Source organism: Eubalaena glacialis, chromosome 6, assembly GCF_028564815.1.
Source record: "Eubalaena glacialis isolate mEubGla1 chromosome 6, mEubGla1.1.hap2.+ XY, whole genome shotgun sequence".
In the NCBI taxonomy this organism is placed as follows: Eukaryota; Metazoa; Chordata; class Mammalia; order Artiodactyla; family Balaenidae; genus Eubalaena; species Eubalaena glacialis.
The window spans coordinates 19,163,602-19,187,785 of record NC_083721.1 but is presented as its reverse complement, the minus strand read 5'-3'; the positions used below and the strand labels follow the sequence as shown (position 1 = coordinate 19,187,785).

The following is a 24,184-nucleotide window of genomic DNA, read 5'->3' as shown; positions in this document are numbered from 1 at the left end:
CACAAATCAAGCCTTGGTAAATTTAAGAAAATTGAAATCGTATCAAGTATCTTTTCTGACCACAACACTATGAGACTAGATATCAATTACAGAAAAAAACTGTAAAAAGTACAAACACATGGAGGTTAAAAACAATATGCTACTAAATAACCAAGAGATCACTGAAGAAATCAAAGAGGAAATCAAAAAATACCTAGAGACAAATGACAATGAAAACACGATGACCCAAAACGTATGGGATGCAGCAAAAGCAGTTCTAAGAGGGAAGTTTATAGAAATACAATCCTACCTCAAGAAACAAGAAACATCTCAAATAAACAACCTAACCTTACACTTAAAGCAAATAGAGAAAGAGGTACAAAAAAACCCCCAAAGTTAGAAGGAAAGAAATCATAAAGATCAGATCAGAAGTCAATGAAGAAGAAATGAAGGAAACAATACCAAAGATGAATAAAACTAAAAGCTGGTTCTCTGAGAAGATAAACAAGATTGATAAACCATCAGCCAGCCTCTTCAAGAAAAAAAAGAAGACTCAGATCAACAGAATTAGAAATGAAGGAGAAGTAACAATTGACACTGCAGAAATACAAAGGATCATGAGAGATTACTACAAGCAACTATATGCCAATAAAATGGACAACTTCGAAGAAATGGACAAATTCTTAGAAAAGCACAACCTTCTGAGACTGAACCAGGAAGAAATAGAAAATATAAACAGACCAATCACAAGGACTGAAATTGAAACTGTGATTAAAAATCTTCCAACACACAAAAGCCCAGGACCAGATGGCTTCACAGGCGAATTCTATCAAACTTTAGAGAAGAGCTAACACCCGTCCTTCTCAAACTCTTCCAAAATATAGCAGAGGCAGGAACACTCCCAAACTCATTCTACGAGGCCACCATCACCCTGATACCAAAACCAGACAAAGATGTCACAAAGAAAGAAAACTACAGGCCAATATCACTGATGAACATGGATGCAAAAATCCTCAACAAAATACTAGCAAACAGAATCCAACAGCACATTAAAAGGATCATACACCATGATCAAGTGGGGTTTATCCCAGGAATGCAAGGATTCTTCAGTATATGCAAATCAATCAATAAGATACACCATATTACCAAACGGAAGAATAAAAGCCATATGATCATCTCAATAGATGCAGAAAAAGCTTTTGACAAAATTCAACACCCATTTATGATAAAAACCCTCCAGAAAGTAGGCATAGAGGGAACTTTTCTCAGCATAATGAAGGCCATATATGACAAACCCACAGCCAACATTGTTCTCAATGGTGAAAAACTGAAACCATCTCCACTAAGATCAGGAACAAGACAAGGTTGCCCACTCTCACCACTATTATTCAACACTGTTTTGGAAGTTTAAGCCACAGCAATCAGAAAAGAAAAAGAAATAAAAGGAATCCAAACCAAAAAAAAAAAAAAGTAAAACTGCCACTATTTGCAGATGACATGATACTATACATAGAGAATCCTAAAGATGCTACCAGAAAACGACTAGAGCTAATCAATGAATTTGGTAGAGTAGCAGGATACAAAATTAATGCACAGAAATCTCTTGCATTCCTATACCCTAATGATGAAAAATCTGAAAGAGAAATTAAGGAAATACTCCCATTTACCATCGCAACAAAAAGAATAAAATACCTAGGAATAAACCTACCTAAGGAGACAAAAGACCTGTATGCAGAAAACTACAAGACACTGATGAAAGAAATTAAAGATGATACAAACAGATGGAGAGATATACCATGTTCTTGGATTGGAAGAATCAACATTGCGAAAATGACTATACTACCCAAAGCAATCTACAGATTCAATGCAATCCTTATCAAACTACCAATGGCATTTTTCACAGAACTAGAACAAAAAATTTCACAATTTGTATGGAAACGCAAAAGACCCTGAATAGCCAAAACAATCTTGAGAAAGAAAAACGGAGCTGGAGGAATCAGGCTCCCTGACTTCAGACTATACTACAAAGCTACAGTAATCAAGACAGTATGGTACTGGCACAAAAACAGAAATATAGATCAATGGAACAGGATAGAAAGCCCAGAGATAAGCCCACGCACACATGGTCACCTTATCTTTGATAAAGGAGGCAAGAGTATACAATGGAGAAAAGACAGCCTCTTCAGTAAGTGGTGCTGGGAAAACTGGACAGCTACATGTAAAAGAATGAAATTGGTAGAATACTTCCTCACACCATACACAAAAATAAACTCAAAATGGATTAAAGACCTAAATGTAAGGCCAGACACTATCAAACTCTTAGAGGAAAACATAGGCAGAACACTCTGTGACATAAATCACAGCAAGATCCTTTTTGACCCACTTCCTAGAGAAATGGAAATAAAAACAAAAGTAAACAAATGGGACCTAATGAAACTTAAAAGGTTTTGCACAGCAAAGGAAACTATAAACAACATGAAAAGACAACCCTCAGAATGGAAGAAAATATTTGCAAACGAAGCAACTGACAAAGGATTAATCTCCAAAATTTACAAGCAGCTCATGCAGCTCAATATCAAAAAAACAAACAACCCAATCCAAAAATGGGTGGAAGACCTAAATAGACATTTCTCCAAAGCAGATATACAGATTGCCAAGAAACACATGAAAAGATGCTCAACATCACTAATAATTAGAGAAATGCAAATCAAAACTACAGTGAGGTATCACCTCACACCGGGCAGAATGGCCATCACCCAAAAATCTACAAACAATAACTGCTGGAGAAGGTGTGGAGAAAAGGGAACCCTCTTGCACTGTTGGTTGGAATGTAAATTGATGCAGCTACTGTAGAGAACAGTATGGAGGTTCCTTAAAAAAGTAAAAATAGAACTACCATATGACCCAGCAACCCCACCACTGGGCATATACCCTGAGAAAACCATAATTCAAAAAGAGTCATGTACCACAATGTTCATTGCATCACTATTTACAGTAGCCAGGACATGGAAGCGACCTACGTGTCCACTGACAGATGAATGGATAAAGAAGATGTGGTGCATATATACAAAGGAATATTACTCAGCCATAAACAGAAACAAAATTGAGTTATTTGTAGTGAGTTGGATGGACCTAGAGTCTGTCATACAGAGTGAAGTGAGAAAGAGAAAAACAAATACCGTATGCTAACACATATATATGGAATCTAAAAAAAAAAAAATGGTTTTGATGAACGTAGGGGCAGGACAGGAATAAAGACACAGACATAGAGAATGGACTTGATGACACGGGAAGGGGGAAGGGCAAGCTGGGATGAAGTGAGAGAGTAGCATGGACATATATGCAGTACCAAATGTAAAATAGATAGCTAGTGGGAAGCACTAGCTATCGTGCTAGTGGATTCTTAACCACCGCACCACCAGGGAAGCCCTACATATATACTTTTGAAACCCTCTAATATTCCCTTGATATTATTAGAGTGGTGACTGAGAATTAAGGCATTTACCTAGTGGTATCTCAGTGGCAATGATAAAGTTAATTTTTTTTTAATTTGACTAAAGCTGTTTGATTAGAAAAGTATAACTATTAACAAAGTTTCATATACAAAAATTTTAGAAAACTGCTTTTTGGTATCATGGAAAACTTATAAACAGCAAGAAGCTTATGTTATCCAGTCACAGTCATGACTAAAGAAAAAGTTTTAGTGTAATAAAGAAAGGTCACATTATGAATGATTATGCTTTCAAGTCCAGCTCCATACATGATACTCTTCTTATTGTGTATGCCACATCAAAAAGGGCATTTTGGCAACTTTTCTTTCTATCAAATATGTTGACTATCATTTGAGAGTAAACCCATTTTAATTATTTCAAGCCTCAGTAATCATCAACAAAACGAAGGCAGGTTTTTGCAAAAGAGTCACTAATTTAGAATTTCAAACACCAATTTCTCTCTCCACATCTCCTGCCCTCTGCCCAAAACCTAGAATATGATATTTGCTTTGTTTCTAGAGTTTCCTAAATAAAAATAGTATAAGACGTTAATAAATATAATCATATTAATATGATATGTTCCCTTTTGCATTCCCAGCTCTCCACTGTTCAGGTCCCAGGAAGTTCCTTCATAACTTGGCAAAGCTTCAGAAGCAACTCACTACAGCCCCAGAGCTTCCCTTCACTATGCTAGCCTGTGAAAGAGAAGAAATGCATCATTTGCCAAGGCCAGGCTGATTCAGGCTCTTTCTTCTGAGAGGCATGACACTTGCAGCTGGCCCTTCCTCCTGCTCTCAGATGACAATGCCTCTGGTCTCTACTGGCCTCAGGAGAAGCTTTATCAAGTTTAATGTTAAAGAGGAAGCTGAACACACAGTTCCTCTATCTGCTCTCATGGGATGGGCAGACTCTTCTAACTACCACCCAGACCAAAAGCAAAGATACTGAGACGTGCATAAGACAATCCAAGTAGTCACCATTTGCCGTTCCACAGAAATAATAAGATTTAACTCATGCTTTTATGAGCACATGTAAATAAATATATTTGTAAAAAATTAAACACATTAAATAGGCTATTTTAAATTCACTGTCTCAGGTCAATGGATCTAGCAACAGTAGTTGAAATTAAGTAACACCCTAACTTTGGCCTTTTGACCACCTGTTTTTCACTCTAAGTCCAAAAGATTGTTTCTGAATAGTGTTTTGATTCATATGATGTAAACATTCCTTTGGACACATGCCTCATAATCTGGAATGGGTTAATAGATTGATCTCCTGTTTTTGATGAGACATTATACCCCAGTGTCTATGACTGATTTTCTAAAGCAGGCCATGGTATAGATGGCAGGAGAATAGTTAACAAAGAGTAACAGAACTTACTCAGGGAGGACATTGCAAAATTTGTTTCTGAGTTGAAGAGCAAGAGGCAAATTAACATTCCTTCCAAAGTCTTTCTCACATGCAAATACATTCATCTCTCTCCCAGTTAGACTTTGTGGAAACAGATTTCAAAATTAATCTCAATTTGAATGCATCTCTATTTTCAGGGTGGGAAATATCACTACAATTTTTTTCTTCTCTTTAAAAATATGAACCTTGAAGGCAGCTGGTTGTGAAAAACAAAATAACCAGGCCTTCTTCCCCATTGTAAAATCATTGGTTGCTCCCCAGATTCCACCAAAAAAAATCAGGATACATCTGTGGCAGGATTCCCTGCCAGAAGTAGTTTAGGAGTCCCCACTGTGGTCTGACTTCACCCCCCAATCATTTTAGTTAGGATTTCTTTTTGGATTTTGATTCAAATTATAGGGCCACGTGTAAGAGCTGGTGAGTTAAGGAAAAACTCTGGAACTGCACTGGATCATCACAGGTACCAGCAGAGCTCGGGGTGAGAGGCACTGCCTCAGGCTTCACCCATTTGGTCAAGGTGCACACACACACACACACACACACACACACACACACACACATCAGAGAATGGCATGAAAATAGACAAAACCCACCACTGTGTCACAGTTGTCATGATTTAAGGAAGAGTTCACAAAGAAATTTCCTTGAATCTCACCAAAATTTGGAGTAAAGGGTGACAGTGTGCTAAATCAATTTTCCTGCGACTTCTAAACATTTACCCTCCTGAATGGGGTCAAAGCGGAATCATCTCATAGTGGATATCTCTTCAAGTAGTGATAGTGTTTTAAAAGTTCATTAAAAAAATTACAATAGAAATACTCCCTGAATTGATCTATAGATTCAAGGTAATCCCCATTAAAATTCTGACTACTTTTTTTGCAGAAATGAGGAAAAAAAGACTTTAAAATTCATATGGAAAAGCAAGGGACCCCAAATAGTCAAAACAATCTTGAAAAAGAACAAAGGAGGAAGACTCACATTGCCTGATTTCAAAACTTACTACAGAGCTACAGTAATCAAAATAGTGTGGTATTGTAATAAGAATGTATATATAGAAGGAATAGAATTGAGAGTCAAGAAATAAACCCATATATCCCTGGTCAACTGATTTTTGACAAGGGTTCCGAGACCATTTAAAGTGGAAAGAATAGTTTTTTTCAACAGATGGTGATGGGACCCTGGATATCCACATGTAAAAGAATGAAGGGGGATCCTTATCTCACACTACATATAAAAATTAACTCAAAATGAATCAAAGATTTAACTATAAGAGCTAAACTATAAGACTCTTGGAAAGAAACACAGGTATAAATATATTTGACCTTGGATTGAGCAAGGGTTCTTAGATATAATACTAAAGCATAAGCAACAGCGAAAACAAATTGATAAACTGGACTTCATCAAAGTTTTACAATTTTGTGTGTTCAAAGGATGTCAAGAAAGTGAAAAGAAAACCTACAAAAAGGGAGAAAATATTTTCAAATCATATATTTAATGAGAGTTTAGCATCCAGAATATATAAAGACCTTTTACAACTCAATAATAAAAACGCAAAGAGCCCTATTAAAAAACATGCAAAAGATTTTAATAGATACCACCTACTTATGAAGACTGAAAACATAATCCAGAGAGCCACTGCAATGGCATGAAATAAACAATGTGGTTTATATGTAAGTCATCTAATGACTGCCAGGGTACACTGGGATCACAAGAAATAAGATCAATATACCACTCTGAATTATACATATTAATGTCTACAATCTATCTGCCAGAATGGCAGAGATTATGCTTATTTGTTTTAAATTAAACTTTTTGACATTCATTCTTCCTAGAAAGTGTATTCTTTTTAAATAATGCTAAAGGATTGACTTTTCCTTTAAAATTATGGATCAGAAAATACAGAAAAAAACACATCTGTTTGCCAGAAGGGAATATTATAAAAATTACTCAGGGAAACTGATGTTGTTTCCCTGAATAATTTCCATGTCAATAATTTACATATGTCAAGTTACATATATCAACTTTTTTTTTTTAATATTAGTCAGCATTTAAAAATATTTTTTAAAATTAATTAATTAATTTATTTGTCTGCATTGGGTCTTAGTTGCGGCACGTGAGATCTTCATTGCCGCGTGTGGGATCTTCGTTGTGGCATGCGAGGATCTTTATTTGTGGCATGCAGGAATCTTCCCATTGCAGCATGTGGGATCTAGTTCCCTGACCAGGGATTGACCCAAGGCCCCCTGCATCAGGAGCGTGGAGTTTTAGCCACTGGACAACCAGGCAAGTCCCTACATACGTCAAAAGGACCCTATGACTGACTTCCACAGATCATCTGAATGACATACACTATATTTATAGATTCAGTAATTAAACTCCTAAGAAAAAGACAGCTTACATATCATATCCAAAAAAGGTATAAAGAACTAAATGTCTGCAAAGCGCTAAACTAGCCACTATGGGTGAGTTAAATGCTTAAGGGCTGTAACCTCCTAAGACTATTTACAGACCAGCTGGGTTTGAGGTATGAACTCATTGGCATTGACACATCTATATTTTGTTGTTTAGAGACATTTCAACATGGCAGGCAAAGCATCAGAAAACTGGGTTGTTGTTGTCATAGTATACTTTTCCGTTTTGAAGATGAATATGCTTATATGTAGGTCACTTGACAACGCAGTTTCATTTTCTCATTTATAAAATGAGTTGTACTATTTTGGAAGAGTAACTGTCTTGCTTAAGAGGGGGACAAAGATATACATTTAGAGGGTAGGCAAATAAACACTGGTCAAACCTGTAATTCAGGTAATAATACTGGAAAAAATACTAATAAGGAGCTCTGAGACTACTGTAAAACTAAAGGAAGAACATGTCTTTGGCAATTTATGATAGAAATAAATGTTCTTGTTGCCAAATACTTAAATCAGTTCTAAAATATAAAATTTACTTATACTTAAAAGTCATTTCCTATGGAAAACAAATAAGAGTGGAGTAAGTTAATAGTTCTCTCACTTTATTTACTTTTATGATTTTTTTTTCTTCCTGATGCCCTCCCTTGACTAACAATTATACACAGGGATACTTAAAATTCTCAGTAGTAATGAATGTTCCATTTTGTTGGTCTGGCAAGTGCCATAAATATTCTATTTTAAGTCTAGACTACTTTGGATTCATTAAATCCAAAAATCAATAGGTTTACTAGGAACAGAGAATGGAAACACTGTCCTTGAAATAAACACGCTGTATTTTTCCCAAAGAGCAGAAAAGTTTATCAGGAGGCCACAGTCAAATTGTAATAAAAAATTATAAGCCTTCTTTCATTAACTTGAGTTTCTTGATCTCCTGCCACGTATTTCAATCCCACCCCATTCACTATGGATTTGTTCCGCCAGAGATCCTTCCAACATCTGGTTTACAATAATTCATGTTTTTACTAATTTTGAATGCTAAAAGAAAAAAAAAAACCAAAAAACCCAGGGTATGAAACAATTAGGCCTTCCTTCCCCCTTTCCTTCCTCCTATCTTTCTCATAAATTGATCATTACAGCATTCTGTGAAACAGCCAGCCCTGAGTTGAGAGCTGCAATGTTTTTAGCCTTGAGGAAGCTGTAAAATGAAGTACTCTGGTGAGTGCTGATAGAAGAATAGAATCCGTTTAGCACAGATTTAAGGAAGATTACAAAGGGTAAAAAAATCCACTCATTTTGAAACAGCAAATCGACAAAGCAAAGCCGAGATGAACAATAGTAGAGACGAAGGAATTCTGCTTTTTTGAAGGGTTAAAAGATGATTAAGACAGAATATGGACATTGAAAAGAGGCATCTTTTCCTTAAATTAATGATTCTATCATTTGCTGAATAAAAAAAAAAAATGTCCTAAACAGCTACTTTAAACGAGGAAGGGATTCTTTCCCCCTCTACAAACGCCTTATGCCTTTCTTTACAGAAAACTTCATAATTTGTATGCAAATACATTTTTTTAAAAAAGGAAAACATTAAGTAATAAATGATGTGCCTGGGAACTTGCACATAATATAATTCAAACTGAACTGAAAAATTATTATAAAAGAATAAACAGCAAGCTTTTATAAAACTAATAGAGTAGTTTTGATAATTCATACTTATTGGTGAAGCAAAGCAAATAAATAGCCTCAGACTCTGGTTGATGGAAAAGTCAAACCAGACAACATATTTAATAAATCAAGTGTCAAAGTATATGAATTGGGCAGAAAGCCAAATAGCAGAGGGTCATGGATATGATATAGTACAATATTGTAAAATGTTATTAATTACAGTCCTGAGAACTCTGCTTTATTCTTTATTTTGATACCTTTGCCAACGCACCCATTTTGTTGGCTTGATCAATCATAGCTTTAGAGAATGCTGTGGCCGAGGAAAGAGATTTGTTTTGTGTAGCACTAGCTATGCTAGGTGCTAAGGAAGGAGCTCAGGGTGGGTCTTTAGGGTTATGGAGGAGACCACCTGATCCACCTAAGTTAAGGAGCATCTACTTTGCAGCCTAAGGGATTTGCTTCAACCTAGGCTATGATGACTAATACTACAGAGTACCAGGTCCTCTGCTGGATCCCAAGGATACAGACATGACCAAGACACGTCCTGGAAGATCTCACAGGATTGGGGGCTGGTGGACATGTCAATAAACAATTAAATACAAAGTAGAGTACGGTATTAGAGGTGGATACACGGTGCTTTAGACACTGAGGTTTAGTAGAAGAAAATTCTACTGAATTGAGAGTAGGAAAGTGGGTAGCAGAGAGAGTATGAATTTCGGACTCATGCAGACCTTGGCTCCAATTCCACTTTCATCACTTTACTATCTGTTAAGGGCCAGTTAGTTGGAGGTGCTGTCACTGAATTCACCAGTGTTGTCACTAGCGCATTTGTTGCATTTGTGTGAATTATAAGAAAGCTCCGCTTCACATGGATGTGGCCCCATACCAGAGGGCTTGACTTCGTCAGTGGGATGTGGAATGAATGTCAGTCTACGCTTTTCCCCTAAACCACCTGCCACATCTATATGTGGTGGCCCTGAACCTCAACAAGGGTGAACTTTCATAAAGAACTCAGGCCAGCAACATCATCAGTAAGAGATTCTCATCAGTTCGCTATATAACTGTCACTCAAACACCAGCTCTTCCCTCTGGCTCCCTATGCAAATTAGTCAAGGGCTTATGGGAGTGTGGACATTTCAGGTGAGTACTGAAGGATGCTGCTTTTCAAGCAAGGAAGAACCATGTGCAGGTTGTATTTTCATTTTAGCAGGGAACTCAGCCCTGAAGAGGAAGAAGTTGGGTAGGAGGGGACCAAGGTAAGGCAAGAGGCAGGATGACTAGTTGAGAGTCCAGTGAAACTCATGTGAGAGGATAAGGATCTGAGCTAACAACGTGGATTTACAGAGCAGGGATTCCACATGAATATAGGGGGTAGAATATATAGGATTTCAGATTGATAAGCAACCATGGGTGGAGGAGAGGAAGGCATCATGCATATGTATAGGACAACTGGGAGAACCCATAACTGAGATTGTAAAATGGGTCAATTTCACAAGGGACACAATGATTTCTTCCTTACACACATAGTTTGGAGTTTGAGAAACGGGTGAAATATAGGCATACCTCGGAGACACTGCAGGCTCGGTTCCAGACCACTGCGATAAAGCAAGTATCTCAACAAAGCAAGTCACATGAATTTTTTGGTTTCCCAGTGCATGTAAAAGTTACGTTTACCCTATACTGTAGTCTATTAACTGCGCAATAGCATTACATCTAAAAAAACGATGAACATACCTTAATTAAAAAATATTTTATTGCTAAAAAATGCTAACCATCATCTGAGCCTCCAGCGAGTCACTATATTTTTGCAATAGTCACATCAAAGATCACTCATCACGGATCACCATCACAAATGTAATAATAATGAAATAGGTTGAGATATCACAATAATTACCAAAATGTGACACGGAGACATGAAGTGAAAAAATGCTGTTGGAAAATGGTGCTGACAGACTCACTCGACACAGGGTTGCCACACACCTTCCATCTGTGAAAAATGCAATATCTGCAAAGCGCAATAAACGAGGTATGCCTGTATTCTGAGTCTGGAATATGTCACTGGGACTCAGCAGACAGGTTGTTGCTATGGATGTGGGATTTACTGGAGTTAACAGTAGAGCAACATAAACAGATGGTTTTCTTAGGAAAGCACAGTGGGTGAAAACGGCCAGGGCTGGAACTCAGGGGCCTGATAAATTCTAGGCTTTAGTCAGTCACACTTTACTGTTCTCGCAAATTTGATGCCAGTTCCCACTTTCACCCTTTTCTTTCTGGTGTGACTAGCTTCTTCCTCATTTTCACCCATAATAGAGAATTCTACCCTCGTGGGAGCATAAACTACCTGAAGCAGATAAACCTATGTCACGAAAGATACTAGCAGTCCCTCAGGACTGGTGAAAACCCTTCATCTCCAGAGCAACTATTACCCTTATTTAACAAAACTATTGTATTTCTCTCCAGATGGTTTACTGTATTAAACATCTTCTAACTGCCTGCATTTATAAGCACAAACTTTTATATAAACAACATGCATTTGTAGGTTCTTTTGGATCTTCTCCCTTTCCCAGCAGCTCTGAATTTTAGTATGCTTCTTACTTACACTGAACTGACTCCAAATCTAAAATTTGATGACACACAGAAAAGGCAGATGCATGCATATCAGACTAATGACAAAGTATTTAATTAGAAACTATTAAATGTACAAGACATACACTGGAAGAAATCTGTGCAGATTCTATTTGGAAAGGAAGCTAAAAACCAACTTCTATTATGGAAAATTTCAAGCGTATATAAAAGTAAAGAGAATACTACAAAGAACTCCCACTCAGCTTAAACAGCACTCAGCTTAAACAATGAGAACTCACAGCCCATCTTGTTTCATCCATGGTCCTACTTTAAAAGTAAGTTATGTTTAAATGTTCCTTCAAGTGAAGAACATTTCTATAAGACAGCTAAGCTTAACCCAGAAAAGCCGTTCTCCCCAGGGAGCTCTCTTCTTTGGCTTTGGTGTTAGGACCTCAAATGGTACACAGCTCTATTTAATGGAAGTTCATTAATGCAAGCTTCTCTTCCCACAGGGAACAGCTATTTAAAAATGGAGGCAAGAAAGATTTTTTAAATGATTATCTTTCAGGATTCGGTGTTCGGTATACTCAGAATGACAAAACTATTTTTAAAAATGACATGCTCTTAATCCTACTTAACAGTTTTTTTTTTAAAGAAAAAAATTCCATGATTCTATGGAATATTCTCCCTGCCACTGAGATTTGAAGTTTAGTGTGTGGTTCTATTCTTGGGCATTTTGCAACACTCAAGACAGCTGAATCACCATCTGTTCTGTGGAACTGTGACTTATTAGTGGTCACTGCTTTCAGTAGTATTTTGCTGAATGAAAACGTCTGGTAATTTAATTAGAAAGAGTCAACCATAATTACTGGCTGAGAGTGAAATATTCTAGTCCTTTGCAATGGCTTATTCCTCTATAGTTTGGTATTACTGGCAACACCTCAGTTGAAGTTGCTTATGAAAATAAGCTTGATAAGATGGCTATAAGGCCAAAATACATTCATCTAGAAGATTTGAGCTTCAGTTCATTAAGAACGTGATTTTTCTTTGATTTTGTCCCTTCTACAACTTATTGGAGGACTTTCTTATACTTATTTAATATACAGTATTTTAAAGGTTCCTTACACATGTCTATCCTAACATATAACAAGAATATTCGTTTCTTAAAGAAAGGATCCTGTGTGTTAATACACAACACTGAACAGACCATTATCACCTGATAAGTGCCAAATACTTGGTAGTAATACAAACAACACTTGCAAGGTATTACTAAGTTAGAAAAAAAGAGAGTAGAACAGCACTGGTATGAAATGTAAAAATCGAGCCAAGCCGTGTTTTGGGCACTTCAAAGCAGGAATTCCTGCAACCGGTACACCATCTACAACATCCTGGGTGTTCTGTTTTCAGATAACCTGCATCTGTTTAAACCAAATTAAGCATCTATTTCCAACCCAATTAACAAAGAACAGGACTCATTATGGAGAGGGATCCACCACACACATATTGCTTATTTACAGACGGTTTATGCACCATATCGCCTGGATTCATACATCTGCTTTATGTTGAAAGATGAACTAGGGTAATTGCATCTAAGTACTTTTGTGAGGTAAAGTTAAACAAATATGGGCATTTTGGGGGTTTGTGGAGAATTACGTTATGCGATACTTTACTCCCTTTCCAAGAAAAACAGAAAAGGGAGAACTTACTCATACGAAATATTAAACATGTCATTAGGAAAACTATGGCCATAGGAGACAGTGAGCACACAAGGTCGGTTTCCTGGTTTTGATAATGCATGATGTTACGTAAAATGTTACTACTGAGGAAGGTGGGTGATGTCTACCTTGGACTACTCTGTATTATTTTTCCAACTTCTTATGAGTGTATGATTATTTTAAAAGTTTAATGAAAGATAGTGGGCATATAGTTAATTAAGTTTAAACAACAACGTGGCCCAGAGAACACTCATGGCTATGCAGGGGGCGGGGCGTGCATCAAAGAAAGATGCGTTACTGAATATAACAATAACCTCAAAGTCAAAAGTCAGAGTTTTGTGGTTTTGCTGTGCTCCTTGGGATATCCGTGACATAGGCAAGTTTCTTAAATTGTAAGTTTGGGCTCCTTCATCTGAAAAATGAGGATATCATGGCACTCATAAGATTATGATAATAAAGAATTAAGAGATGAAGGGTTGTTTCTATTAAACTGTAAAGTACCAAAGCATCATAAGGTGATATTTATAAGATTGACTAAATTAGAAAACTGTTGACAAGTCAAATCCAACAACAAGTGGCTCATTATCACACAAATAGACCAAAGTCAAATTACATCCCCCTTGGCTTTTGTCAGTATGCAGTTAAGACCTGATGCAATTGCTAAGATGAGAGCAACTTCCACTCCCCAAGAGTTTCACTGTAGAAGGGAATCTGCCCTTTTTCCTTCCACATATTAAAACACTGATGATTCCTGATGCAGATGAACTCATTTCCCTGATTTTCTCCTACAGGAGGAAAATATGTTTAATACGCACAGCACCAAAAAAAAACAGCTCACTCACCAACTTCATCCTGAATTTCCTCGGCCACAGCAGGAACATTGTAGAGCAGGGAGAGAGACTGATTCATGCGCTCGTAAATCACGCGGAGGTGTGTCATAACCTGCAGCAAAGGATGATAGCTCCAGGTAAACCATCTCTGGAGTAAGGAAGAGTTATTTTCCTTACCAAGCACCGCAGAGAGATACAAACTTCCCAAATAAAACTGACAAAATGCTGCTGGAACTTTGAACCTGAAAGGGCATCTTTATTTTTCTTGTTCCCTCATTTTTTGTTCTCTAACTTTGAAGCTGCTTTAAACTTTCCATTATATTATATGCTTGTAACCATAAAATATAAAGCCAATTGAAAAGACCATTTCTGCCCAATTCTGATTCCTAATATTGAGATTCCTAAATAAGCTCTGATGCTCCATATATATATGTCTTTGCAAAGTTTCCAATAGATGGGATCATATGGATATTTCACATGAAATATAGATTTCAAAAAATTCTTCTGTTTAAGGAAATGTAAAATTTCAGATTTCCAGAGGTAGATCCCAGTTGTCAAGTTTTGAAAATGGCAGAGTATAAAACTTATCACTACCAAGCTTCATTTAGTCTCGCATTATCTCCAAGCATTACAGTAGAAATGGAGTTTATGATTGTCTTCTATAATTTAGTTGAACCAAATTTTAGCGGTTTTGGTTTATACAATTTTGTTTTCATTTTAGTCATCAGAGTTTGATGGTTCCTTAAGAATCAGTAGCAGTAGACACTCAAGATTTTTATATTCTTTGTTATTTTCATAACTCAGAAAGTGCCAAACCACATGTTGCCCTAGGACAAGCCTTTAGAATTTACCAGGTATTAAAGAACTCTTGCTATAGAGGTCCAACACCCATGGCTATTCTGGGAATACCTAAAGATCCAACTCAAAGGGCAAGAACACTGAATTGTCCAAGTTGCATGATTACCACATTCTGTGCTTACCTGGGACCGGATCTGAGCAGCTTTCTTTGGATCCACCATGCGAACATGTTCAAAATGCTTTAAGGTATGCTGTCTGTCTTTCTGTTCGGCACGGACATACTTCTTTAGCATGTTGAACACATGACGAGGCTGTAGGGGGAAAAAAAAGTTCAGGTTTGTCCAAAATATTGCTTCTTCCAATGGCTTTGGGTCAGAGGTCCCGCTAATTCATTCATGATGTGAAAGCACTGTGAGTCACGTTTTTGCAATTCTCCATTCCCTTCTTACTAGGTAATTCTTATTTGATTGGTCACTTTTCAATTCTGTAACAGCATTTAGCATTTGACACATATGATGATGGCTATCCTTGTTAACATTTTCTTTTAAAATAGTGCCTTCTGCTATTGAAGGAGAGTTGATTTTGGATCTGTCAGATTTAAGTTAGGTACTTTCCATTTTCCCACCCAAATATACAGGGGCATATGAGACTACAATTCTATCTGCACAGTCTTAATTGTTGTCTCAGCAGTAACTGTTGCACAAATAATCCCACCATCAGTAGCATGTAATAATCAAAATGAGAAAAATAATAGATAGCCACTACTAATTTGCAGGCCAAGAAATAGCTGATAAGCTCTAAGAGACATCATATTTTTCTGGGAGAAAGGCCAATGTATTATTTTACTTTGGAGTTTAATTAAATGCTTTCCATGCCATCAGATTCTAATTCTTTCAGCAACAATTAAGTTTCTTCTTAAGTGTTTCTATTTTTTTTCTAACTATTCCATTTCATTTTTATTCCAGTCTTACTTGAAAGCATTCATCCTCATAAAAAAAAGGGACAAGGTCTGCTTTCTCTATCTTTAACAATTCTCTTGCTACATGCATTCTACTATGTGATTTGTTGAAATGATTTCCAAAGATACATGTTTCTTCTTCATTAAAACAAACAAAGAAAAATTACCTATGCAAGTTCATATCAGAAATAGAATTTTGGCCATTTGAGTCTATCTAGTTATTATTAACCTGTGAGTCATGGGCACCTTGAAAACTCAGTTGGAAGGTAGAGAATTTATTCACAGAGATGGTGTGTGTGTTTTCCAATACTTTATGGAACGTGCCTCCCCTTCTCCTGTTGCTTAACTTAGGGCCACCTCCCTGACATGCCAGGTGGAGGCGGTACCCTTTCTCTGTGCTCCCATGAAATGCTATGCAAACCCCCATTATTGCATTTCTGACTGCTCTCTTCAACTGTGAGATTCTTAAGGGCTAGATTTTGTCTTTCTTTATCAAGAATCACACAATATACAGTGCCTGACTCAGAGAGGGTGCTCTGTACTATTCCTTCCACAGGCCACATTCCTATACTTAAGAAAAACAAACAAAGAAATACAATGAAAAGAAAGTAAGCCTGAGTTCATCTGCCTTATTTATTTCTTTTATCATCTGCCTTATTTCTTTCTTTTATCCTTTTATCCTAATGTGCTTCTCCATAATCTCCAAAATAGGCAGACATCACAGCTTGAAACAGTTTGGGGCAGCACATCATTACAATTTTCATTGGTACTCTGAAATCTGGTTGACCCTACAAATCAAGGAATGGCCTTTTAAATCTGAAAAGGTGAAAAGTAGTAAAAGAGATAAAAACTGACAAACTTCATCGATAATATACATATTTAAAAGACAATAGGTTTTAAATATATATATTTAAAAAGCTGATTTGGGGGTCAGAAATCAAAGGCCGAGTATTGTTGAATGCAATGGATATTTTATATGCAGGACTGTGCAATCAGGATATTACATACATGCTTGTTCCTTATTCAACACCAAGTCCTAAAAAAGTCCCTCTAGTTCTACTGCAATTATGCTTCCAAAATTGGAGACTGCAACTAATTGCATTCATCAAAGGTGTCCCAGCCGACTGGCTGAATGTGCTTTCTCAGGTGCTCTATTTCATTTCTTTCCTCTTGAAAAGGCTTTGTTGTTTTAAAGAAAATGGAATTTTTTTTCTTTAAGAGCTCAAATAAGAAAAAATACTTCAACTGAACATAAAGATTGTTCTTCATCATAACTTTCTTTTCTTCTTCTTTTTTTTTTTTTTTTGTAGTTAGTCACCTATAAATGTTTCTACAAGGCATGTTGTCCTCAGAGGACCGTCACCTCCAAGCATGGGCACTAGGATATAACTGCTCCAAACTGGTCTTGGCATTGATGCTCTAAGCTGAATTCTGCCAAATGACACTTGGGTCTCTCCCCACCGCTTTTTTTTTTTTTTTTAAATATTTTTTCCTTATGATAAGCTCTCCTAGAATCTACTCTTTTTTTTTTTTTAATTAATTTATTTTTAAATTTATTTTTGGTTGTGTTGGGTCTTCGTTTCTGTCCGAGGGCTTTCTCTAGTTGTGGCAAGTGGGGGCCACTCTTCATCGCGGTGCGTGGACCTCTCACTATCACGGCCTCTCTTGTTGGGAACACAGGCTCCAGACGCGCAGGCTCAGTAGTTGTGGCTCACGGGCCTAGTTGCTCCATGGCATGTGGGATCTTCCCAGACCAGGGCTCGAACCCGTGTCCCCTGCATTGGCAGGCAGACTCTCAACCACTGCGCCACCAGGGAAGCCCTCCCCACCGCTTTTTTCCACTATCACCACAAACAGTATCGATTCCCACTTGCTATTATTAATGTTAACATTAATTTAAAAATAAACACAAGTCACAAAATATCTAAGCCTCATCTTCCTCATCCGTACCATTCAGATAACGATCTTTCATACGGTGTATGTGGGAATTAAAAATGTTGTGTGTTAGTTTCCCACACAATGCTGCATCCACAGCTGCTACTCAGTCCCTACCTCCATCCCCTCCCCCTTTCCCTTTCTTCTAAGCAATAACAGTTCAGCACTTATTGACTGCTTATATGAATGAGACGGTGTTTCAAGTGCTTTATTCATAGTAACTCCTTAAATCTTCCTATCAACCCTGTGACAGAGGTACAGCTGCTTGCCTCACTACATTGATGAAGCGAACAAGGCACAAAGGAGGTTTAGGACTATGAAGCTGGTTCCATTTAGTTACAGAGCTAGCCAGGGGCACAGCAAGAACAGGCAGCCCAACATTGGCTCCGCAGCCCGTTCTCCTGATCACTATGTGATCCTGCCTTTCAAGGAAAACTCTAAAATGGACCACACCAAAGACATGTTCCACAAAGTAACCTACAGAACTGGAAACTGAAAGAAATCGCTGAATAGTTAGAAATGAGAGCCTGTTCTAGAAGTCCTTGCCTGTATTTCTAGTTTTTATAAGCTCAGATAATATTATTTTGGGACACGCTAATATCCGCTCTTTTAATTGTGCTGAAAATCATCCAGATTTGTTCAATCTTGGAAATACTGTCCTTGGTTTTTGGCATTCCGCTGTGCTTTAGCTAATGCCTCGGATGTAGGGAGGAGAAATAGCAAGATAGGAAGGTCCTCTGTCAATCTGTTTAGGATTACTGGAAAAAGATTATAGGTATTAATAAAAAGTTAGGCTTTTGTGACATTCATGGATTCTAGTTCTAAATCCATCCTTATCTTCTACTAAGATGGATAATTAAATGCTGAATGTGTTCGCATGTTGAAAATTGCTTATCTCCTTTAATACCGACATTATGTTTCAGAAGTATATTCAGAAATATATTCCAAACTTTCCCCCCCAAATCCCTAGAGCTTGACAATGAAAGAGTAGCACACCGGGCTCCCATGATGGCCCAGGCCTCTCTCTGCTGGGGAACAAAGCTCCTGTAGGATAATGAGCCCTAAGAGCCCAGTGTAAGCCATGACCTCATCACTGTTTATGTGAGCTCAGATACACACTGCGTGTGCATCTATACATACACCAGCCTTTCCTTCCCGCTGCCTACACCTCAGGACACGAGAATTCAGGAAGACATTCAGAAAGACACTCTGACGTCCCTCATTAAATGAGTTACAAGGTTCTGTTTGGTTGATTTATTCATGTAAACATATTTCTAACGATCGTGCTTAGAAATGAAAAATATAAAAATCAGATTAGTTTTTATGTTGGAGTAGTCAGATAAATCATGTCAAATAAAATGGCAGACGATACCTCATAAACAAATGCTATTTTAGTTAAGAAAGAAAAATCAATAACGTTCCTTTGTACTTTTGTATATTCATTTGCTTTAGTTTAAAAAAAAAAAAAGAGTTCTGCCTTTGGCATGTGATTCATGCGTGTTTCATTCAAATACAGAAATAACTGCCTTTACAATTTTTAGCCAGAACGCAGAATTTCTAAGGCTTAAAACTATTTCTAGAGCTATTTCACGTATCACAGAGTAACAGGGAACCTCCATTGTTTCGGGAATTTTATTTCATTATGTTAGAACAAAGATGAATTTCTTAAAATTTTCATTAAAAACTCAGAACATTCATATAGAAATGATAGGAAAAAATACCTGGTATCTCTATAGAAATATATTCTCTTAAAGTAACTGCTATTCTATCGTCATGATCTTTACATTTAAGACAGGATTATTCAGGTGATTAGAAAAACAAGCTTAAGAATTCAGTGGCTCATTGTAGGGATATTGATGGTAAGCAGAGATTAGGAAACATTTTAACCTCTACGCATATAATTTCAACCTTTCTCAAGTCTTTAACATCTTCTGTAACTAGTAATAACATGTTTTTCTGCCAAATTCCCCTCATTTCACAATATTCTATGCATTAATACTGAAATCTGGTTATATTGCCATTGAATGGCTAATCTTATTATTAAAATTTATAGCAAAGAACAGAGATAATAAAAGGAAAAGATCTGCCCCAGGGGGACTAATTATATCCAATCCTTTTTTTATTGTCATTATTGTTTCTGAGTGTTTAGCCCATAATTACGAAGTACCTATTTGCATCAGATGTAGCACTTTTCAGTACACATTAAATTCACTTCACAATCACACTGCATTAAAAAAAAATCATTTCAAAAAGAAATTTCGTAAAGGATTAAGAGTAGGCCCTTCTAAAATGTATTATACTTAACATGAAAATAGAAGATTTACATTTTGGAACATTAACCATTTCCCTCTCTTGGAACAAGAGTGTAACATATCGCTAGCTCCTGGCTCAGTTCCTGGCATAATTTGGTTGTCAAAAAATGTTAATTAAATTAATGAATAACCTAGAGCTAAATATAACTTGCACAAGTAGTTCCAGTGGCAAAATACATCCTTCATGGCATCTGAGTTGAAAATAACCATCTCTCAACCAAGAAGAGATGCATTCCCAATTTTTTGGTACATATTGGTCTATCCACCCAGTGTGTTGGGGTCCTTTAGGGAGCTGTTTTAATGGGGAACTCTTCCCAGAAAATATTTCATAGGCTCTACAGAATGTTCAAACCCCAGTGTCCACAAGATTCATATCCTTAATTTCAAAAGATGTTATAGTTTGTCTTCTTGTGGCTTGGGTTTTGATGTCAGGCTGATGCATGGAATTATGAAAGAAATTTCACAGCCTTTCCCTCTAATAGGTAACTTTAAGAAATTAATGTTCCCACTTCTCAGATGTATTGTCTTTTTCACTTGGTCCTTTTATGCAATTTCATAAATTTGGTGTCCATGGACTTTGGATCAATCAGACACATTTGACTGACTCAATGCCAATCACGTCTGAGTGGGTAGCTTTCTATTCCACAGTTCACTTGGAACTATGGTATATTAAAACATGATTGTTCAGCTCCACTGTGCCTCTTTGCAGCGTTATGCTTGATGTAGAAATCTGGCATCTTATCATAACAGACACTTGTGCCTGAAACCATCTCCTGATGGGAGGGAATGATCTGTCAAGAGCCTTTAAAAGCCCTAAGCATAATCTTGTCAAGAAGAAGGAAGTAAATGAGTCACTTTATGGGAAAGCACCCTAACCTTTCTAGTTCACAAGGGACATATTCAGAAAACCCTTTCCTGAAGCATTAAATTGCACCCTAGTGGTTTCCAACCCTGTGACTGGGGAAGTTAATCACCTACCAAGAAAATGCAATTGTCTCCTGTTTTCATAAGTAGGTTCAGGGCCATTATTTTCACAGTTCTACATCTTGGATTCTGAGATATCTTGAGCACATAAATGTACAATGTACAAAATCTCTGTGTGCAGGTTTAAAAAACTCCCTTATGAGAGTTAAACCTCTTTCGGCTTGAGATGGTCTCTTGGATGAGTTTATTTTGCCACGGTAGACCCTCCTCAGCATTTCACATGCACTCTCACTGTGGCAAGAAAAATCTGAAAAAAAAAAACCATTTGGGGAAGCTTCCATGGGAACCTTTGATCACAAAGGTTTGATCACAAAGCTAGGAGTTGAGCTAAATTTTTAAAGTCCACTGCAAAATTCATGCATATTCCTTTCTTCAGAAGAGCACATAAATGATTTTTGTAATAGTTTAACATGAGTGTAAGAAGGCAAATGACAATTCTATGTCAGGTTGAACATAGAAGTCTTGAAGAAGCCACAGAGGACATGGGAGTAGATTCTCATGCCCGGCTCCATTCAGTGTTCCTCAGTTTTGGTAATATGGAGGCATTAGACACATCCCTTCCCAGCATATCCAGATTACTATTTGGCTCTGGCTTGTGCTGTAACACAGCACAGCAGTACACAGGCAAAGCCATCTCCCATCCCATCCCTCCTCCACAAGGAGGCAGACGACTTCCTAATAGGGACAAGGCACCAAAGCCTCCACATCGTCTGTCCTAACAATCGTTCTCTTCTTAGGGAGGAAGATATCTTGCTACTTCACAGTCTCATCTCAACCTTCGATTAATCCTTTTGTTTTTCTAATCATGGCTAACAAAAAGCTAGACAATGTTAATTACAAAAAAAGTAGAATGATTAACCCCAATCTGCAAATAGAGGAGGAAGAATCCTTCTCATTAAGTCACTTGTTCCAAGTTATAAGATGGCAAACTTGGGAATTAAAAATAGGTGTTTAGGACTTCCCTGGTGGCGCAGTGGTTGAGAATCTGCCTGCCAATGCAGGGGACACGGGTTCGAGCCCTGGTCTGGGAAGATCCCACATGCTGCGGAGCAACTGGGCCCGTGAGCCACAACTACTGAGCCTGCGCGTCTGGAGCCTGTGCTCCGCAACAAGAGAGGCCGCGACAGTGAGAGGCCCGCGCACCGCGATGAAGAGTGGCCCCCGCTTGCCACAACTAGAGAAAGCCCTCGCACAGAAACGAAGACCCAACACAGCCAAAAATAAATAAATAAATAATTCCCACTTTAAAAAAAAAAATAGGTGTTTATACTGTACTATAAAATATGGAAAATAAGGGTGGTTTTAATCCTGTCGCTCACAAATTACGGACCTTTGGACAGTTTGTCAAATCTGGTAGGTTTTAGTTTGTTTCTGGGATATTTTGCTAGTTCTCAGCAATAATTTATTTTGGTTACCGTGACATAAGAAATACATGTTTGGTCTCTGCCCCCAGTTCCTGACACAGAGCTCCTAAAACTCTTATAAAATTTGGTGGCAGGAGCATCTTTTGTCATAATATTTGGTCTTAGGTCCTTGGTTCCAGACACAAGAGAACGAACCGAATGATTAGAGGGTTGGCGCTTTCAGCCCCGTTTTCTGATCTCCAGGGAAGGGAGAGGGGCTGGAGACTGAGTTGAATCACCAATAGCCAATGATTTAATCATTCATGGCTACTTAATGGAACCTGCCCAAGAAAACCCCTAAGCAATGGAATTGAGAGAGCTTTCCAGCTGGGGAACACATTGGGATGCCAGAAGGGTACCATGGCTGGAGAGGGCATGCAAGCTGCACACCCCTTCCCCCATACCGTGCCCTACAGTCTTTTCCATCTGGCTCTTACTGAGTTCTATCCTTTATAATACATTGCTAACAGTAAATAAAGCACTTATTCTCTGAGTTGTTCTAGTGAATTATCAAACCTGAGGAGCAGGTCATGGGGACCCCTGATTTACAGCTGGTTCATCAGAAATACAAGGTGAAAATCTAGGATTTTGCGACTGGCTTCTGAAGTGAGGCAGCCTTGTGGGACTGAAACCTTAACCCGTGGCGATCTATGCTAACTACAGGTAGTTAGTGTCAGAATTATTTTATGTGAGGGAAAACCCCACACATATTTGGTATCAGAGTACTAAGTGCAGAGGAAACGTTTCTTCCTTCAGTTACACAGACCCCAGCTATACATTAGTGAAGACAGCATACACAACTGAAATTTAGGATCTGGCCCAAACCCCATGATTTATGCTTTTGGACCAGCTTAGCATCCATTGGATACAGAGCTTGGATCTGCTGACCTGCGAGCAAAGAAGTGCCAGAAAGTGTTTGGACTTGTATGTCTTCAACTCTCGTTTAGTCACACAGTGAAACATGCTGAAGCCCTCAGTGATGAACAGGATTATTAACGCAACCCAGACGGCAAAGTCCACAGAGTTGAGGAAGAAATCGTAAACAAAAGATGTTTTAAGATACCACAGACCTTCAGAAAGATTTGTCAAATGGTCTGATCATCTGACAAATGCCAACCATGCCATACTCTTGACTTCTTAAGAGAGAATTACAATATGCTTCAATTTTGTATATTCATACTTAGATTTTGGCATTTTTTGCTTCACAAATCCCCTAAGTGGCTATACCATGTTCAAAGATATGCACATTTATATTTCTTTCAATTTCACTCTCTTCTCATACTCTACCTAACCACAGTGCCTTGACCTACTAGAAACAATATAAGGAAATTCAAGATAAAGCTTATGCCGGGAAAGAAGAAATTTTCCTCTAGCCTTCTGACTGGTTTAAGAATTAAATTGACATGATACAGATTAAGAGGAGAAAAATCAAACGAAAGTTGAATAACATGGGAGAGACCCAGGAAAATTGAGTAACTCACCAAAACGGCTGAAACCCTCACCTTAAATACCATCTTCAGCTAAAGACAAAAGAGGATGTTGGGGGCAGTGGGTTGGGACTTCAAAGGGGAGGAAGGCAATTGACATGGAAAGGGAAAAAAATCAAATGTTTGGTAAACAAACGTCTGCTGGGCCTTGCAGAGACAATGGGACATAGAGAAGAACTTTAACAGATTTTCCTCCCTGTCTACACACCTAGCTCATACTATAGTGATCTATGGTGACAGCTCC

The 24,184-nt window shown here is 37.7% G+C and overlaps 1 protein-coding gene across 4 annotated transcripts in view; it reads right to left on the bottom strand.

Moving 5' to 3' along the window:
- APP (amyloid beta precursor protein) overlaps positions 1–24,184 on the bottom strand; it is a 286,588-nt gene that overhangs the window by 51,039 nt on the left and 211,365 nt on the right. For all 4 annotated transcript variants that reach the window (XM_061194014.1, XM_061194013.1, XM_061194010.1 and 1 more), the window contains 2 exons: positions 15,044–15,172; positions 14,076–14,175 (listed from right to left, as the gene is read on the bottom strand). In XM_061194014.1, the coding sequence (XP_061049997.1) occupies positions 14,076–14,175; positions 15,044–15,172 (229 nt within the window). The remainder of the gene's footprint in view (positions 1–14,075; positions 14,176–15,043; positions 15,173–24,184) is intronic.